Source organism: Numida meleagris, chromosome 22, assembly GCF_002078875.1.
Source record: "Numida meleagris isolate 19003 breed g44 Domestic line chromosome 22, NumMel1.0, whole genome shotgun sequence".
Taxonomy (NCBI): Eukaryota; Metazoa; Chordata; class Aves; order Galliformes; family Numididae; genus Numida; species Numida meleagris.
The window spans coordinates 4,158,845-4,177,124 of NC_034430.1; the positions used below are offsets into that span (position 1 = coordinate 4,158,845).

Here is an 18,280-nt window from a genome sequence, read left to right on the forward strand (position 1 = left end):
GTGTGTGAGTGTAGAAGGGGGACGGGGGGATGCGAGGGAAGGGGGCGGCGAGCACCCCCACGTGCAAAGGGAGGGAGGTAATGAGCACCCCCGCGTGCAATGGGCTGGTGGGAGCGAGTACCCCGTGTGCAAGGCGAGGAGGCAGTGAGCGGCCCTGTGTGCTGGGGGGTGGTGGGAGTGCCAGGCTGGTGTGTACGTACACGAGCGTGTCGTGCTCCCATGGCTGCACTGAAGCACGTGCTGGTGCCCGGTCCTGGAGGTTGAGGTGCTGGTGGCGTGCAGCACAGTGTGTCCCTGTTCCTCTGCTGCAGCCGCACCATGGAGGTCAGCCACTCGGTCAAGGAGCGCACCATTGCCGAGAACAGCCTGGTCATCCTGCTGCAGGGCCTGCACGGCCACGTCACCACCGTGGACCTCCGTGACGAGAGCACGGCCACGGGGCGCGTGGCCAACGTGGATGCCTTCATGAATATGCGCCTGGCCAAGGTGACCTTCACAGACAGGCGAGGCGTGGTGTCACAGCTGGATGAGATCTTCGTGACCGGCAGGAACGTGCGCTACGTGCACATCCCCGACGAGGTGGACATCAGGGCCACCATCGAGCGGCAGCTGCAAGCCATCCACCGCGTGCGCTACTTCGGGGGCCGCGACAAGGGCAGGAGGGAGTTCCCTCGGGCCAAGCACAAATGAGCCCCACTGCCTCCTTGGTGGGACACCGGGTTTTTCTTCACTGAACAACCCAACTTCAAAGGGTCGGTGATCTTCAGCTCCATCCCTGTGCAACTGGCAGCTACTCCTCTATCCCTCTTCTTATGGTTTTCCAGCTCTCAAACAAAGCCCTTTTGGCCACAATGCCTGGCTCTGCCTTCTCCTTGGCTCTAGCCTTCTCTGCAGGACTGTGCATCCCCCTGCTCCAGGGGGCCTGGCTGCCTGCAGGGAGCCATGGGCCTGGTTCTGAAGGTGGGGAGAGGGCAGTGTAGGGGTACTCCTGGGCTGGGGGCAGGCAGTGGGGCCGGGGGGAAAGAGATGCTTCGCTTAGGGCTTGCCCCGGCTGCCACCTAGCGCTCTTCCTGTTGTTCTTCATCCTCGTTCCCAGAGCTGTCGGCCTCCCAGGCATCAAGGAGCCGAGCCTCCCGGCTGCACTCACCCCCTGCTCAGGCCCGAGGACAGCGCACGGAGCGATGGGACCGCCCGCGGTTGCTATGGCTGTGGGATAGTGCGCCTGCGCGGGAAGGCGGGGCGGGGCTTGCGGCGAAAGCATTCCTTTCTCTTCCAATCGCAGTGCACCGTGAGTTCCCGCCTGGCCACCAATCCGCTGGCAGAGCAGGCGCCAATCAGCGGAGAGCGTCATCCTGCGTCAACCAATCAGCTTTCACTTCTCTTCTCCGCGCAACAGCCAATCAGGGCTCACCGCCCATCAGGCCCTCGCGGCTCCTCTCCCTGCCAATCACGGCCGGCGCTGGCACTGCTGCCCAATCAGCGCCGCCGTTCCTGTGCTGGAGGGGTTCCGTGCGCCAGGAGGCGGGGCGGCGCTGTTGGGGCGGGGCCTGGCCGTGCGTCACTTCCGCTGTCAGGTGGCCACCGCGGAGCCGTGCGGAGGCCGCGCCGGGCGCGGGGCTGCGGGGAGCGGCCGCGCCGGCCCCGGGGCCATGGGTGAGTGGTGGGGCGGGCGCGGGGCCGTGCGGCTGCTGCTGCTGCGTGAGGGGGATGGGCGGCCCGGCGCTACCGGCGGCTCCCGGCCCGGTCGGCGCGGCCCCGCGGCAACGCCGCTCGTTGGGGCCGGGACAGGGCACGGCGCGTGGGTACGGCGGCTCCGGCCTCGCTGCGATACGGGCGGGGGCTGCGGGGGTTCCGCGAGACCGCGGGGACGGAGATGAGCGTGGGCCGGGGGTCACGGCTGTGGGCTTGGACGGGTCCGTCCTGCGGGCACGGGGCGCCCGGGGCTGCCGGTGCCGGCGGTGCGGTGCGGTGCGGTGCTGCGGTGTGAGCTCGGCGTGGCCGTGCTGGGGGCTGCGTGCGGGGCCGCGCGGTGCGGTCAGTGCCGCTGTGTGCGAGGCGGTGCACAGCCGGCTCTGCTGGGGGCTCGTCCGGTGCCGCAGCTCCGCAGGGCCCTTCCCGCAGCTCCGTGCCCCCCGGGCCCGGGTGCCTGCGTGCGGCTCCGCTCTGCGGGCGGCCCGAGGTAACGTCCCCCGGTGCTGTTCCGTGTGCACGGCCCGGGGGTCTCAGTGCCGCCTGAGCTCGGTGCCGTGGTTGCTCTCAGTGCTGCGGTGACCTTTTCTTGCTACAGAAAAGCTGCTTGAGTTCCCCAGCAGCTCTGGCAACAAAGCGTCCGTTGGCATGCTCTGTCCCGCTGGCTGAGGTGTTGGTCTGAACAAAAACTCTGTGCAGCACTGACACGTGGTGAGCAAAAGCCAAATCGCAGAATCATTAAGGTTGGAAAAGACCTCTGAGGTCATTAATGCTTCGAGGAGGGGGCTGCTTCTAATCCTCGGGGGCGTTATGGAATTGTCTCCTCCTGAAGCTGCACAGAGGTGCCCTGTAGGCGCTTGCTGCTGCCTGGTGAAGGACAGCCCTGCTGGTTCTGCCCGCGATGCGCTGTGTGTTCGCAGAGGCTCAGTACAGCTCTGCATTCCTGCACTGCGCTCCTCTCTCAGACTGGGACTTTTCCCCAGCTGGGAGCATTGTGCCTGGTGTCATTTTCAGTATGAAATGGTCTGGTTTGGTTAGCAACATGTGCTTTTTTTTTATTTTTATTTTAAACTTACGCCATCTATCCATGTACTTTCACGCTGCAAACAATAGTAGTGTTCGCGTGGTGGTAGGATTTACCCATGTGGGTGACGTCTGCGTTTCTCCCAATCTCCGATGAGTGGGGCATTGTTAGCAGCAGCCACACCTCGCTGTAAAAGTGTCAGCACGTGTGAGTCACACGCTGATGTGTGTGTGTGTGTGTGTGTGTGTGTGTGAGGAAAGTCCTGCTGCGCTGATGGACGGGCTGTGCCGTGCACCTAGCAACATCAGCTGTAAACGAAAATAACTCCCAGAGCAACGCGGCTTTCCCCCTGCGCTCAGGACGTGGGCTGGTGTGGGGCTGCACAGGGATGTGGCCGTGCTGCTGCGCGGAGGGGTGAAGCTGGAATCGGTGTTTGTGTAACCCAGCAGGGAACTCCCAGCGATGAGTCCTTGGCGAGCTCGTGTGTTGATGCATCAGGAGGGTTTGGAGCAGCCCAGCCTGCTGCCAGCTCGTGGTCACGGCGCTGGAATCCTGCGCTTCGGAGCTCCCCGCTGGGGGCTGGGAAGGGATTTCCTCTCCCCGACGTGGTTCTACCTGTGGAAGTGGTGTTGTCCCCACGAGGCAGTGCCTGCACGTGGGCAAGGTGCGTCCCCAGCACTGCCTGTGCCCAGGGCTCCATGCACTGTGGTTGGGGAGCGATGAGCGCAGCTCTGTGCCTCCTCCGGAGCTCGCTCGGTGCAGGGGGAAGGAGCTCACTGGGCTCTGCGTTTCCAAGAAATCAGTGAGTCAGGGCTGCTGTGTGCTCTGGAGAAGGCGGCTCTTCCCGGAAGGGCTCGTGGCACAGCACACGGCTTGGTTGTGCTCTTGGCTCTCTGAGTCATCTGGTGGACTTTTTCTTTTAATTATTCGTATTTCTGTTGCAGAACTGCTGAACTTCCACAGCTTTCGGTGTTCGTTCCGGTTCTGTACCAAACGCTGCAGCGTTGGGGTCCCAAAAAACCCAAAGCTGTCCAGCAGACACCGCTGGGCTCTGTTATCTGCCACTGCTCCAGCATTGTCCTGTCTCCTCCCTGTCACCCCATTTCCTTCTTTGCAGAGATCAGCTCCTCGGTAGGACTGCAGCGTGGCCTTTGGGATTCACTCATCACCCCAGAAATTGTAAGCACAGACAAACCCACTTTGTGCCCCGGCGAGATAAAGCAGCAGAAAGCACTGCTGAGGTTGTGTCAGCTGTTCCAGTTCCTTAGCTAGTTTCTGCGGTGCTGAGTAATCCTGCTCACACCCCAAAGGTACTATTTTTTCCGCTCCTGCTATTAACGGAGGCGGCCAGGCTGCAGGACCTGCCTGTTCCTTGCTGAGATGCACTGGGCAGCCTCCTCTGCTCACTTTCCTTTGTTGCCGTGCTGGGCACTGGAACATTGCATGGCAATTCAGGAATTAGACAATTTCCTTAAGCTACCTAATTAAAAGATATTAGATCTGGGCCTCTAGAATTATTTGGTTAACAGTTCTATTAAAGTCAGGGCCGATGCAGTAGGAAGCTCTGATCGCTCTTCTCCATGAGATTTTGATGCAGTGCATGCACCAGACCAGAAGTCAGTGATGAATTCCCATCTTAGACTTGCAGCCTCATTGTCTGAGCCCGTTGGTGTCACAGATGGCGAAGCGGGGGTGGCACGGCTCAGTGTGAGCAGCTCCTGCGCTGGGGGGGGGGTGGTGAACCACCATGTGAGCATCCATGGTCCTGCTGGGAGGAGAAGCGATCTCGTTCTGGCTCGTGGCGGAGTTTTGGATACGCTCTCTTGAGCTGGATTTTGCTGATGTTGAGATGGGGTTTTATTTTTTTGCAGCGGTAAGAGCTGGGGAAGCCCAGCGGTGTGAGGCTGCCCATGGGGCACAGCGCTGCTCCTCCACGCAGCGCGCCTCCGTGTTGGGATCGCTCTGTTGCAGTGCAGTCAGTTCGTGTGCTGCCTTGTTTGCTCCGTGCCCATCGTGTTTGAGGAGGAAATCGCTGTGCTGTGATCCCACGCTTTGAGCTTTGAGCTGCAGGGCAGCGGGTGACCGGGTCCCTGCCCTGAGGTGCCTCCGCTCACAGCCCGGAGCAATCCTAAGCCCAGACTTCTGTGAAGCTGCTTCTTGCAGGATGCAACGCAGTTGTTTGTGTCTGAGCAGCGCCAGCTTTGTGTTGCGCCTGCTTCTGGCAGGGGAGCCCCTTGAAGTGAGAGCTTTGTATCAGTGCAGCTCGGGATGAAATGGATTTGTGGGCAGAAAGCAGCAGCTGGCTCGGCAGGAGGGAGCCTCCCGCTCTGCGTTTGTGGCTTTTACGTGTAGTGTCTTACACTCCAGCTCAGAGCATTCCTTCCAGCCCCATGCCGGGCTGCCGCAGCGCAGCGGGAGCTTGCACAATGAAGCCGTGGCCCTTTGACCAGTTTCCCTGCTCGAATCAGGGTTACACAATGTGCAGAAAAGGGAACAGCTCTCTGCTTTCTCACAGCCGCTGTCCCGGTGCTCTCCCTTTGCCCCACGACCTTCCCTTACAGCGCTTCGCATGCAGTGTGCCCATCTGTACCCCCACAGGGCTGGGACCCCCGGAGCCCCTTGGGTTCTGTGGGCTGTTGTGCCTGGGGCTGTGTAGGTGGTGTAGGCCCGGTTCTGGAGCATCCAGTTTCAATCTTGAATTTATCCTTGTGGGGCTGGGTGAACCATTAGGCAGCACGGACTGCTGGTTTGCTTGAAGTGAGCACAAATACAGGTTGTAAAGAGGAATCCGCTTGCAGTGGGAATCTGTCAAACTCAACGCATCATTCTCAGCCTTTTGCCAAAATTAGTCTCTTCAAGTCTGAACTTCAAGAATCAGCTCCTGCGCTGGTTTAACAATTCCTCCCGGCGAGGAAGGCTGTGTCGTGGCAGTGCTGGTGCTGCTGCAGGTAGGGAAGGCAATGTGGGACCGTGCCTGTGCCCGGAGCATCAGGTGCATCTTGCTTCACATTGCAGAGCCCTCGACCTTCCGACCAGCCAGGCTTCTCCGAGGTGAGGACTCCTGTCTCCTGAGACGCTGGAAAACCTAGTTTGGAAGAAGAGTGAAGATTCAGTTGATGCCGAACTATGTGAGTCCTCCAATTATTTTGTTTACGATAACGCCGTTTGCACCAGAGGTTCCTACCCAGCTCCGGTTGCACAACGCTCATTATCTCAGAGTTTCTGTGCAGTGGGGTTTCTCCAGTGGAAATCTTACTCACACGTTGCCAGCAGAGATGATGGCGTTGGAAGGAGCAGAGGATCTCGCAGGGCTGGTCACAGGTTGGGTCAGGGCCACGGGGAGCATTGGGCTGGGGGTGGTGGGGGGAGAGTTCTCCCTCAAAGATCTGAATTTGTGGTGGAATCCAGCAGTGCAGGGGTGTAAATCCGCTGGAAGATTTCTCACCTTATCTCTGCTGCTATCTCTGACCTTGGTGACAGATACTGCTCCCTAATTAATGCGATGAGATCACTGCTGTGTCCACAGAAAGGGTGGGGCTGCCGGAGGGCGAATGTCCCGGCTTCCTCCGCAGCGTGGTGATTTGTCACTCTCTTCCTTGGCAAAACTTGGGGACTTTTTTTAACCAAGTGACTGCAACCCCAAATATTTGGTCAGCCCACTGCAGTAAGCTCTTAGGGAAGTCGGCAGGGCTTGGCTGGGACTTGCTCAGAGGAAGAAAATGGATCTGGGCTCAGTTCCTCCTCTCCCCCAACCCCTCCTAGAAAAAAAGAATAGATATAAATATCATTGAAATGTCAGAGCACAAGTTCTCTCCAGATGTCTGAGCAGCGCAAGGTGCCTGTTGGAAATGGCATTTTCTGCACTCCCTGACTGAGGAGCAGCTGCTGGAGCTTGGAGTTGTGCTTCAGAACCGCAGTGATGAGGGCACCTTAAATGCTTGGGCGCAAAGCACAGGATCCTCATCCAACAGATTGAACTGTTCTTTGTGTCCTGCGGTGGTGCAGGGGAGCCCACACAGGAACACTGCAGCGTTTCCTTTCGGCAGAGAATCAGTTAAAGGTGGGCAGTGGGGTTGCAAGCTTCCTGCACGGGGAGGCCGAGGTGGGACGGTGCTTTGCCCATTGCACTCAGGTTTCAGGTGCTCAGCTCAGCCCGGCTGTATCAGATGGAGATGGATAGCACAAAGGAGGTACAGAGAAGGAGAGGCTCTCACTGTAAGACTAAAAATGCATTTTTGACAAATCATTGTTGAATTAAATGAACTTCACAGTGGCTACCATGCTCTGGTTTTATGGGTTTTTTTGCACCCTTGCTGGAGCAGATGAAAGACACCGTTTGCTTCTGTGATCAATTAAAACACGGCGTGTTGGTGGCTGCTTGAGGAGCAGCCCCAGGCTCTGCAGGTGCACGGTGAGCTGGCAGCAGTGCCACCTGTGGGGCCCTCCATGAATGAATGCACAGAAGTGCCTGGGCTGAATCAGGAGGAGCAGTGGATAACTGCAGCCTTAGTTTTCAGACTTTGTTTGGAACACGTTAATTGACAGATTCAGTTCTTGCTGTAAAGGAAGCTTTCGTTATTTTTGACTTGTTCCCACTACGTCGCTCAAACCACTGTTCTAGGAAACGTTGCTTTGAATAATGGAGCTGATTTATACCTTCAGAATGCATCCAGCCTCCAGCCCACAGCTGGTCTAGCAGTAAATGAGCCGTACTTGTTGGTTGCTGGGTTTTTTGGTTTGTTTTGTGTTGGTTTCTTTTCAGAAGAATGAGTAGGCAGAGCAGTGCAGCAGTAAGCGAAAGCCTTCCCATGTGGAATAAGGGATAGCATAAGGAAATTAACTCAGTTGCTCATCGAGATGTGATCTTTTCTCTCTTTCAAGAGCCAAGGATGAAGCGGCGAGCATCAGACAGAGGAGCTGGGGAAACATCCACTAAGGCAAAAGCTCTTTGTACGGGGATTTCTGGAAATAATGCCAAGAGAGCAGGCCCCTTCATACTGGGTAAGCAGAGGGGGTTTCCCTCATCTTTTGTTTTCAAGACAGAGAGCTGCTGATGGCAAAACTCTAAATAGAAGGCAGAGCAGATGTGTAACTTAGTGCCTCACAGCTGGGCAGCTCCCTCGGCATCCCAGGGCAGCAGTCCTGGGGGCTTCTGCAGGCAGTCAGCTCGGGCCATCTGTAGCACCAACGCAGCAAGGCAGGCATGCCTTCAAAGATAAACATGAACCCTTGCTTTTACTCTTTTTTTTTTTTTCTTTTTAAACTACATTCTTTAACTCTGTTAAAAAGCAAATTCGGGAGGCTTTTTGGACAGAGCTCAGGGGAGACGTTTAGCCCAGTTTGCCTGGAATGTGCTATCAGACAGCTCAGTCACACAGCAGCAACTGTTACAGAGGATGCAGTGCAAGCTTTGAGAGCTGCTAGAGCAGTCGTTGGTTTGGAACTAGTTACACAAAGTGCTAAAAGTGATGGCCTTCCAGATGGAAACCAGCAGCAATCAGTCAGCTGCCTTGACGTAGAGTCTCCTGTGCTCAGTTTAACTTGCAGCGTGGGGCGATCCGTGTGGCTGAACAGTCCCTGCAGAGGTGGCAGTTGGGTTGGGAAGAGTGGTAGCAGCAGTTGCCATGGGTGTTGCTGGTGTATGTAAAAGCCGTGTGGTTCAGGCATGCAGAATGTGAATTTCTAAAAGCAGCTGTGCTAGGTGTGATTTTTTTTTTGCTACATGGGTTTGCAGTTAACAACACGAAACATCGCCCAGAAGGGTTTCATTTTGTCTTTAGGTCGTGGTTTGCAGAAAGATACTTGGTGTCCTGAAAAAAAGGAGCTTGATTTAAGCGAGTGTAAACTGTGTGACACTTGGATACTGATGTAACCCTGAATTAGTCATTGCTGCTTGAGGAAAACAAGTCTGTTTTTGCTTTGTGCTGTTAGGTCCACGTTTAGGTAACTCCCCTGTGCCAAGTATTGTTCAGTGTTTGGCAAGGAAGGATGGGACAGATGACTTTTATCAACTAAAGGTAAGCAAAGTGCAGGGGCTCCAGATCTTCTCTAACTTCTGCTCTCACAGCAGCGCTTGGTGCAGTGTGATGTAGGCTGACCTGAGGGAACTGGCTGCTGGGACTTCCCCTCAGCACAGCAGCTCTGCAGGCATTGCTCTGGGCTCGAGGTTAGCTCTGAGCCAAGCTTCTCCTGGGGCTCTGCGGTGCTGTCCTGGAGCCCTCTGTTCTCCTCAGCTGCACCAAAGCAGGAAAGGGCCACTTGGGGCATTGGCAGAGACAACCTGAGCCTCATTTCCCTTTCCCGTGTTATTCAGGCTTGTGCTATGCTTTCTGTGCAGCTCTTCGTTCAGACAGACTTGTGTCAAGTGCACAGATACCCGAGTAATTACATCCAAGGGTTAAATACCCACGTGATTACCTGAAATGTGGGAGAGTTTGGGGGGGCATTTGTTTTTTCCTTTGTTTTTTTCTGGGAGTTGTAAAAGTCTTTTCCCTTTCCCTGAAGATTCTGACCTTAGAAGAGAGGGGCGATAAAGGAATAGAAACACAGGAGGAACGACAGGGCAAGATGCTGCTGCACACGGAGTATTCTCTCCTTTCCCTGCTCCACAATCAGGAAGGAGTGGTTCATCACCATGGGCTCTTCCAGGTACAGCTGGTCACCATGCAGGTCAGGGCAATGCTGCTAATTGCTGCTGGCTCGAGCTGCTTTAGTGTGTTGTGGAGTTGGTGCTGTTCCTCTTCTTGTGCACAAAGAGTTCCCAGCACACTGAGGTTCCTCAGCACTGCTCCAAACAAGCACGTTTGTGGCTGGGCCTTTTGGGTGTTCAGTATGATGTCACGGGGCTGGGATTTGGGAAGTGTGAGAACACTGAAGATGGGGCAGGTGCTCAGCACGCCCTCTGATACTCACGGTTTGACAGTGACTGCTGTCATACCACACCTGGGGCCTGTAAACCTTGTGTAAGGACGTTTATGGGCTGCCTCCCTGCTTTACTGCCAAATTAGCTTGTGCTCTTCAGAACTGAGGTGGTGCTCTCTGGTCTCCCTACCGCTTTATGACGGCTGGTAAGAAGGAGCGAGGTGCCAAGAAACTGTTTTGGCGTGTTAAAACGAACCAGTAAATGCACTGATCAGCATCCCCAGTGGGTGAACGTGGTGGTGGTAACACCTGGAGGGCTGTTCATGCATAGGAGTTACCCAGTGGGATGCTGGTATCGCTTTGCCTGATGGTTACACTTTGCCAATGGACTTCTCACTCCAGACCATCTGTGCTATATCTTAAATAAAGCAAACGTCCGACTTGATTGTGTCCTGCTTAGTGTTATGAAGGAACTGCTACTTTTTCTATTCTTCTGGTTATTAATGATCCATAGTGTCCAGTCTGTGCCGCTGCAGGGTTTGTTTAGGTTTTACCTTAAGTTGCATGTCTCGCTGTCAGTACTGCTGCACACGTGTAAGCAAAGAGCGCAGACTTTCTCTGGCTTCTTCAAGCAGAGAGCATGCATCATCTCTCTGAAATCCCCACTTGGGACAAAGATCAAGCCCTGTAATTGCTTCCACTTATTCTGAGATCGGCATGTATTTATTTTCTAGTGCTCTCTGTCCGATAGCTGCCTGAACCATTGCTCATGTGTTTGCCTCCCTGCAGGACCGAGCTTGCGAAATTATAGAAGATCTAGAAGCCAACAGAATGGTCAGAAAAATGAAGAAGCGTATTTGCCTTGTGTTAGACTGTCTCTGTGCTCATGATTTCAGTGACAAAACAGCAGATCTGATCAATCTGCAGCATTATGTCATTAAGGAGAAGAGGCTCAGTGAGCGAGAGACGGTTGTGATATTTTATGATGTGGTACGAGTGGTGGAAGCATTACATAAGGTAAGATCTCTGCTGTCCCTTGCAGTGCTGGCAGGCTTTGTTTTCCCACGTTGGGACAGTAGATGTGTTAGAACTTCCTTGTGCAGGTGGTGGGAAGGTCACCAAGGATGGAGCTTTCAGCTGTGCCAGTCACAGCGTTCTGCTTAAGCCCTCGTGCCCCAAGCCACGGGAGCTCCCCCTCCCCTTTGGTTTCTCAATGGTAGCATAGTGTGGAGTAGGGCCAGCTGGGCTCAGTGCAGATCAGGTGTTCTAAACCCAAAAAAGTGGTGGTTGAGGAAGGGAGCAGAGGCTGACCGGCTGCAGGAAGCACCTCAGGCTATTTCTCTTTGAAGCACAATAAATCACAATGTAAGAATTGATTTCTGTGAGCTCAAAACCTCAGGTTAAGATCTATCTGCTGCGAGTTCCTGCAACAAGAATAGATTCTGCTGCCGTTTGACCATTTGCTCTACGAAAAGGAGTTTCCATCTTTCTTTAGCAGAGCAATGAAATGCATATCACGTGGTAAAATGATCCTCACTGAGGTCTTACTGAGCCTGGGCCCTGATGTTCCAGGCCTCTTGGTGTCATGCATTCATACTTGAATGAGTTCAGGTGTTGTAGTTATTTTAACATAGTTGTCATTCAGTGCTCTACTGTGTGTTAGAATCAGCTCTGCCTTCCTTAATTGACATCTGGAAGGAATTGTCTGAGAAGGTGACTGTTTCCCACCTGTGTTTTTATGGTCTGAGAATGAAGACAGCCTCATTTCAAAAGCTGCTCGGTGCTTTTATCTAAGCATCAAGTTCAGACCAAAATGCCTTTGCTCACGTTATGCAATTATGTATCTTACAGAAAAATATTGTGCACAGAGACTTGAAACTAGGAAACATGGTGCTAAACAAAAGGTAAGTGCGCTGGAGAGTCCCTTTGTGGTTCTTACCCTGAAGCAGATGTTTCAGTAGGAGCAAAGCTGAAGGCGGTGCTGGTTGAGAGCACTCCGTGAGAAGGCTGAGGGACACGGAAATGAGCTGCACAAAAACACAGATCCAGTTCAGAGTTACATGGGTTAATCTCCAGCAATGAATCGAGCCTGATCTAGACAGTTCTGTCTTCATAACACTTGGTGACCTCGTGTCATCGTTTCCTGTTGGAGTCTAGCTTCTGAAAATCAGGTTTTGTAGTCATTCAGAAACCTGTAAGAGAAATGGCTCTTACAAAAGAGAAGGAACTAAAGCATGTTGAATGGTTCTGTTCGTGTAATTCACTTCCCATCGTGCTGAAGGAATTCCCAGTGCTGCCGTCTGCATTATAATCAGAGCACTGTTAAATCTCTGGCTGCTCTGCTGCTGTGTTTTTGCTAGCAGCAAAATATTTACTTATCTAAACAAAGTTCTTCTGTCTCTATGTGTGCTTGAAGTGGCTTCCTTGTTCCCGTTAGCTGCTTGGTGCAAGGCTCTGCACAGCACAGGGCTGCATCCATGGGGCACAGCCTCAGTGCCAGCAGGAGGCAGCCAGGCTGGAGTGCCCTGCTGGGTGCTCCTTGGAGCTCTTTGTGCCTTGGTTTGTGCAGTTACTCAGTTGGCAAGCTAGTTCCAGTTCAGATACTCTGCTGTATGCTTCAGGATTACATTACTGGCTAAATATTTTGCACTAGCCTTAGGAATGAGTGGAATTTGTCTTTTCACGCTGTCTGTTTTTTCTTTTTTTTTTTTACTGTGGAATGAATAAAAACTTGGAAGGCTTTGGGTCCTCAGGCTCCCAGTCTGTACGAAGCGTGTGGATTCTCTGTGATCGCAGCTTGCTTTGCTCTTTTTCTCCTCCCTAATACTGTTTGAAAGCAAATTTTGCCTACCGAGGTTGTACTTCTTGATTTCCCCAGCCCATTACACACGACAGGCAGTGATCTGCAGGGCAGCCTCCACAATGAGATTTTTTTCTGTGTAGCTACTTCAAGAAAAATCTCTCCTGCTTGCTTGTTTGATGCCTCCTTGCTAGGAGGTAAAGGTTGCCTCTTTAAAGGAGCCATGCAGAGCTCCCTTCTTTCTGTGGGCAGTGCAGGTTCCTCCAGGCAGAGCTGCACGCCCGGGCCCCGTTATCCAGAAGGGGAAGGTGTGTGCAGCTCTGTGGCCATCCTTGCCAAAGCCATTCTTTGCACGGCGCGTTGTGGTTTGGCTTCTCACTTGGAAGACCATCAGCTGTGGTGAGGAACAGCTGCAGGCTCGAAAGCAGCGAGCCCTCTGGGAGGGTGGCTCAGGGTCACATCTCAGTGGCTGAATCAAAGGAAGCAGCCCCGAAAGGGTCAGCATCCTTCGGGACACTTGGTCTTCTAAAGTCAGCCTTTAACAAATGCCACGCGTTGCTGTTCAGCCAGGGAGGTCTTTTGACAGTTGAAGCTTGCACTGCTGAAGCACAAGTCTGTCTGCCCCAACAATCAGCTCTCTGTCACCAACCCGCCCTTGGTTTTATTTCACTCGTCTGTTAGGTTTGTTGGGAATACTTCTTGGTTATTTTGACTGACTTAATTCATGCTTCTGGATTCCCACTGTGTAATATCCTTCGAGAATATAGAACTCTCATATGGAATATGAGAGTTTTCAGTGCAGTGAGTTGTATGTTAGGAGCCAAATCACCTGTGTGACATAGAAGCTGTAACGTGCTAGTAATTCTAGAATGAGTTCACATTCCATTGAAGGTTTCATTAACTGGAGCTGGCAAAACCGTAGGGAAGCAGGGGTACCTTAATACAGAAATGGCAGGTACCTGCAGTTCTCACCTGTTCTGAAGTACTTACAGTGTAGGAGGTTCTCCGTGGCTCTTTGCACGTGTTCCTTGCTCACCCACGCCTCTGCTTCTTCCCAGGACTCATCGGATAACCATAACGAACTTCTGTCTGGGGAAGCACCTAGTGAGTGAGGATGATCTTCTGAAGGACCAGCGGGGGAGCCCAGCCTACATCAGCCCCGATGTGCTCAGTGGTAGGCATGGCTTCCTTCCTGGGGGACTTCACAGCCTTGTGCTTAGAGCATGTTTCACTTACTGTGGCTCTTGATATTAAATGAAAACGACCTAGTTCTGTTCCCACCTGCAACCTGCCTTCTGAGGACACCTTAACAAGGTCTCAATTATGAGACTTGATCTATTTTTTTCCAACTGGGAAGTATCGAGGAAAAGCAGGAGTGTAACTTTTCCTGAGGCTACTCCACATTTCAAGCTAATGAAAAGCTCCCTGCTTGTTCCTAAATAAGTCTGACTGCAGACAAGGTGTTCTGTTTCTCAGGTCTGAATTTTGTTCCCGAGGCTTCCAGAACTGCAGGCAAATCCCTAGGGCTGCAGCAGTTGGTTTAAAGGCTGCTGCGAAGGCAGCTGATCCCAGGCACAGCCCGAGCAGCAGTTGCTGCAGCAGCTCCTTGTTTCCTGCAGGGATCTGGTGACCCTGTGGGCAGCTGCTGGGCTGACTGCGAGGAATTGCTTAAAAATAAAGGAATGATCAGGCCAGGCCAGCAGTGTCCTTGGCCTGCAGCTTGTGTGCCGCTGAGGAGAGGGAAAGCAGCTTTCCCTAATGTCCTCACGCCGCTTAAGAGCTTTCAGTGCCTGGAACTTCCAGCAGCAGATGGGGCTCCTGTTTAGTTGCTGCAGGAGGTTCTGTAAGCAGTAAGATCTGCCATGCTGGCTGAGTGCTGGCCATAGCTGAGCAGTGGCTCAGGCAGGCACCAGGGTGCTGGGTTTGCTCTCATCCAGCTGAGCTGACCTGTGGTGCTGGTGGCTGCATTTATAGGTGGGACTGTGCATTGGGAGTTCATCTCCATGTAGACTCTGGTTACTAAGCATTAGCTCACGCTGTGGAGTCCTCCCACTGACTACAGATAGAATTGGTTTTGGTTGGAGCTGAGCTGCGGGGCGCAGTGGAGCTGTCCATCTGCAGGGTCACGTGTGTTAGGAGGATGGGAAACTGCCTAAAACCTGAACACCAGCACCGAGTGTTCCTGTGTGAGCCTGCAGTGCAGGGCAGCACCCCTCAGGATCCTTGCCATTCATTCTCTCGCGTGCCTAGAGCACTGAGAACACCTCTGCAGAAGATTTGAGTCATCCTTTACCGGTCTGCGGTCTCCCAAGCTGCTGTATCTGGGAGATACCCTCAGAGGGAGCTGGTCTTTTCTGCTCACAGTGTAAGATGCAGTAAACCCCTCTCCTCCCCCCAGTAAATTCACTGTCAGGTTTACAGGCAGCAGCAGTGAATGTAGCTGAGCTCTTCCATCACCATCCACCCAGCAGGTCTGAAGCTGCTTCCCTCCTGGGCAGGACTGGGCCAGGAAGGGAGGCAGAAGCTGACGGGGAGGTGGAATGTGTGCTTTTTGCAGGCCTTTCCTGTTCTGCAGGATATCCTGAGGCCCCTGGAACCAGATGGGTGATGCAAGCCAACTGCTTTGCAGGAGTTTGGAGCAGTTGCAGCTCAGCTGGCTGTGTCTGTAGGGTGCATGGAGCTGCTCCTTCCTGCCAGCCCAGGGTGCCATGCAGCCTGGTGTGCTGCGAGCAGCCAGGCTGCTTCTGATGGCTCGTGCTGGTGCTTCAAATGGCCTCTGTGCAATCGCTGCGGGGCTCCTGTGCTTCTCAAAACTGCCCCAGAATGGCTCAGTGTGCAGATTCCCTCCGGAGGCAGGAGGAAGAAGTTACTTGGGGACATCTCAGCCTTCGCCATCTGCAGGCTCTGAGCATCCCTCCGTCTGTGTTGCTGATACTCCTGTGCAAGGGGAAGCTGAAAAGCCTGGAGAATTAATCATTGTTTTAGTCGCTGGGGGAAGCTGTCTTCTGTGAAGAGATAGCTTGTGTTTTATGGCTGCCGAAATGTCACCGCAGGAAAAGCTGGAGGAGGAGGGGAGAGGTGCCTTTTTTTTTTTTTTTCTTTTGAGCTTATAAAGCGGAGAATAATTAGTACAAACAACAAATGCTGCAGCAGTGACTCACTGCGTGAGTCAGAGGAAGCCGTTCCCTCCATCCTATGCTGTGGTGCAGCACTGGAGTTTTAAGTTTCGAGCCTTGTGTTGGCCGTCGTGCTGTGTGACGGAGGGGTTGCACATCCACCACGTGGCTGCCAGGTGTGCAGAGCCGTCCCCTGCAGGCAGGCTGCTGGGTGTCACTGCCCGTGTCCTCGTCACGGGGTGCTCTGTGATCACATCAGAGCTGCAGAGCGTGGAAGCCCTGCTGGTAGAGGAAGGGCTGGCAGCAGTGCTCTGCTTGTTGGTGGACGTGGTGTCTTCCAGAGGCGCCCGGTACTGCGGTGTGAGGTTTTAAGCTTTCTGAGGGATGCTTCAAAAGGAGGAGCACGTACCGGGCTGCTCGGTGCCGTGTGGTTTGCTGCAGGGTAACCCAGGTGCTCTCACCTCCTCCCTCCCCGCAGGCCGGCCGTACCGCGGCAAACCCAGCGACATGTGGGCGCTGGGCGTCGTGCTCTTCACCATGCTCTATGGCCAGTTCCCCTTCTACGACAGCATACCTCAGGAGCTCTTCCGCAAAATCAAGGCTGCCGAGTACACCATCCCCGAGTGAGTACTGCCTGTCCCTCCCCTGGGTGCCGTGTGCTGGGCTCAGCCCCAACCAGCCACCGTGAGAGCAAAGGCTGCGGGAGATAACCGGGAAGCAGCAGCAGAGCTGGGGTGTACTGAGGAAGGGCGAGGAAGGCATCGTGCTGCAGGGCTGGGGGTTCAGCCCTGGGTTCATTCTGTCTCTCTCAGGTCAGAGCTCCCGTAGTTCTGACCCACGCTCCTGCTGCTGGCACTGCCCGCCTCGCATGCGGCCTCACCGCGCGTTCTCTCCCCAGGGACGGACGGGTCTCAGAGAACACTGTGTGCTTGATCCGAAAACTGCTCGTCTTGGATCCGCAGCAGCGCCTGACGGCTTCTGAAGTGCTGGATTCGCTCAGCTCCATCATAGCATCGTGGTATGTTACTGCAGCTGTGGTCAGCAGGCTGCTGCCAAGCACGGGGCGCCAAAGGATGCGCTGTGAGAGCTGCGAAAAAAAGCATTAAATCCCGTGTGTGAACCGCTGGGGTCTGCTCGGGGGTGTAGCCAGCGTGCTCCGTGCAGGTGCTGTCACACAGGCTGAGCTCTGTGAAGTTACAGAGCAATGCTGGGTGCAGGAGGGGCCTTTGCTGTGCTCCCCAGCTCTGCCCCACGTTTGACTCCTAAATCCGAGTGGTCAGGAATATCACACGTGTGCGTGCAGCCCAATCCAGACCGTTCCTCCAAGCTTGTGAGGAGCTCTGCGCTGCCCCTAAGCGTAAGCAAAGCAGGAGATCTCCAGGAGGGGAAGAGCAGGAGACACTGCTACAGAGGAGCGTGCTACATCGCAGGGTGAGAGGCCTTTTAAGGATAAATCTGGTGCCAGGACTGGCACCAACAGCCAGAGAGGTTCCAGGAGCTCGCTCCAGCAGACGCTAATCCTGGCAGCGTTTGATTTGTGCAGCCCTGTGACCTTCTGTCTGCTCTGAGCAGCGCGCCCGGGCCAAGTTCTTGTCCTGCCCTTTGAGTCAGCTGCGCAGCCTGTGATTTTTGGAGCCGTGGCTGTTTTCTCTCCCACCTATGCAAGACGTTTCGTTCCGCATCCTGTTCAAAAACAAAAAGCAAAACCCTGGGGGTGGGTGGTGGCGTGGCTGCACCCCGGGTTCCTGACGGCGCTCTCCCCGCAGGCAGTCCATGTCGTCGCTGAGCGGCCCTTTGCAGGTGGTGCCGGACATCGACGACCAGGTGGCCAACCCCGAACACCCGCAGGAGGTAACGCGTGCGTGGCCCCAGCCCGGGGGGGCTCAGGGGTTCAAGTTTTGGGGAGCGCTGGGAGCGGTGTTCTGATGGGGCTGCCTCTCCCGCAGGCGAAGGTGACGGAGGAGTGCTCGCAGTACGAGTTCGAGAACTACATGAGGCAGCAGCTGCTCCTGGCCGAGGAGAAGAACACCTTGCACGAGGCCAAGAGCTTCCTGCAGAAGCGGCAGTTCGGGAACATCCCCCCCGTGCGGCGCCTGGGCCACGACGCGCAGCCCATGAACCCTCTGGACGCGGCCATCCTGGCCCAGCGCTACCTGCGGAAGTAGCATCCCCCGCCTCCGGGAGCACGAGCAGCCCGCTCCCAGCTCGCCTCCTGCAGCCCAGCAGCAATACCCGTGTGTCCCGCGGCGGAGAATCATGTAGCAGTTCCTCTGAGCTCTGCTCGGGGACACGCACTCTGGAGGGAGAAGACTTTTCACGAAGCTCCTTTGGGAAGCAGCGGCCTCTCGGCGTCTTCTGGAATCTCTTTTTTTTTTTTTAAATCGAAGCCTCGTTGACTAATCTGCTTCTAATCACGACTGTAATCTACCTCTCTTGTCTTTTTAACCGTGCTGTTCTCTGGACCGAGCAAAGCCTGTGGGAAAGGAGACTCCCAGGGCGAAGCTGGCTTGCTGGCACGAGAGTTTGCGGCTGTGTAGCATGGAGAGTCGGCCGCTCGCGTTCACTCCATATGGTTTGAATAAGCTTGGATTGATCCGGGTTTCTTGAAAGTCAGAATTTCCTGAAGCCTCCCACTTCCCCTCGTCTGCATCGAATCTTTTGTTCTGTTCTTACCCTGCCCCCTGCTGCTGCCCTGGGTGGCTTCGTGCGGGCGGGAGGCACCGGCAGCCGCCTGGCACCGGGCTCCATCCCCGCCAGCCGTCACCAAGGGCACGGGATGGGGATTGTCAC

The 18,280-nt window shown here is 54.6% G+C and overlaps 2 protein-coding genes and 1 long non-coding RNA gene across 5 annotated transcripts; all 3 read left to right on the forward strand.

The window, feature by feature from the left end:
- LSM10 (LSM10, U7 small nuclear RNA associated) lies at positions 7 to 852 on the forward strand. Its single transcript, XM_021375412.1, has one exon. The coding sequence runs from the start codon at positions 319 to 321 to the stop codon at positions 688 to 690; it is 372 nt and encodes a 123-aa protein (XP_021231087.1). The 5' UTR covers positions 7 to 318; the 3' UTR covers positions 691 to 852.
- Positions 1,522 to 18,127, forward strand: STK40 (serine/threonine kinase 40). Of its 3 annotated transcripts, none has more exons than XM_021375409.1 (12): positions 1,522 to 1,653; positions 5,729 to 5,841; positions 7,595 to 7,714; positions 8,645 to 8,730; positions 9,218 to 9,361; positions 10,364 to 10,591; positions 11,426 to 11,478; positions 13,433 to 13,548; positions 15,969 to 16,113; positions 16,389 to 16,508; positions 17,257 to 17,341; positions 17,437 to 18,127. In XM_021375409.1, the coding sequence occupies exons 3-12, from the start codon at positions 7,603 to 7,605 to the stop codon at positions 17,653 to 17,655; spliced, it is 1,308 nt and encodes a 435-aa protein (XP_021231084.1). In that variant the 5' UTR covers positions 1,522 to 1,653; positions 5,729 to 5,841; positions 7,595 to 7,602; the 3' UTR covers positions 17,656 to 18,127. The 3 variants fall into 3 exon arrangements, with proteins under 3 accessions (XP_021231084.1, XP_021231085.1, XP_021231086.1); XM_021375410.1 differs by lacking the exon at positions 1,522 to 1,653 and adding an exon at positions 2,181 to 3,377; XM_021375411.1 differs by lacking the exon at positions 1,522 to 1,653 and adding an exon at positions 3,857 to 3,892.
- LOC110387352 lies at positions 16,515 to 17,178 on the forward strand. Its single transcript, XR_002432472.1, has 2 exons — positions 16,515 to 16,921; positions 17,034 to 17,178. It is a non-coding gene; the product is annotated as an uncharacterized LOC110387352 (long non-coding RNA).

Excerpts from the sequence above, each read along its gene's own strand:
- LSM10 (XM_021375412.1), top strand. The coding sequence starts at position 319 with ATGGAGGTCAGCCACTCGGTCAAGGAGCGCACCATTGCCGAGAACAGC.
- STK40 (XM_021375409.1), top strand. The coding sequence starts at position 7,603 with ATGAAGCGGCGAGCATCAGACAGAGGAGCTGGGGAAACATCCACTAAG. Across the intron at positions 8,731-9,217 it reads ATGACTTTTATCAACTAAAG|ATTCTGACCTTAGAAGAGAG; the intron begins GTAAGCAAAGTG and ends CTTTCCCTGAAG. Across the intron at positions 16,114-16,388 it reads GCCGAGTACACCATCCCCGA|GGACGGACGGGTCTCAGAGA; the intron begins GTGAGTACTGCC and ends TTCTCTCCCCAG.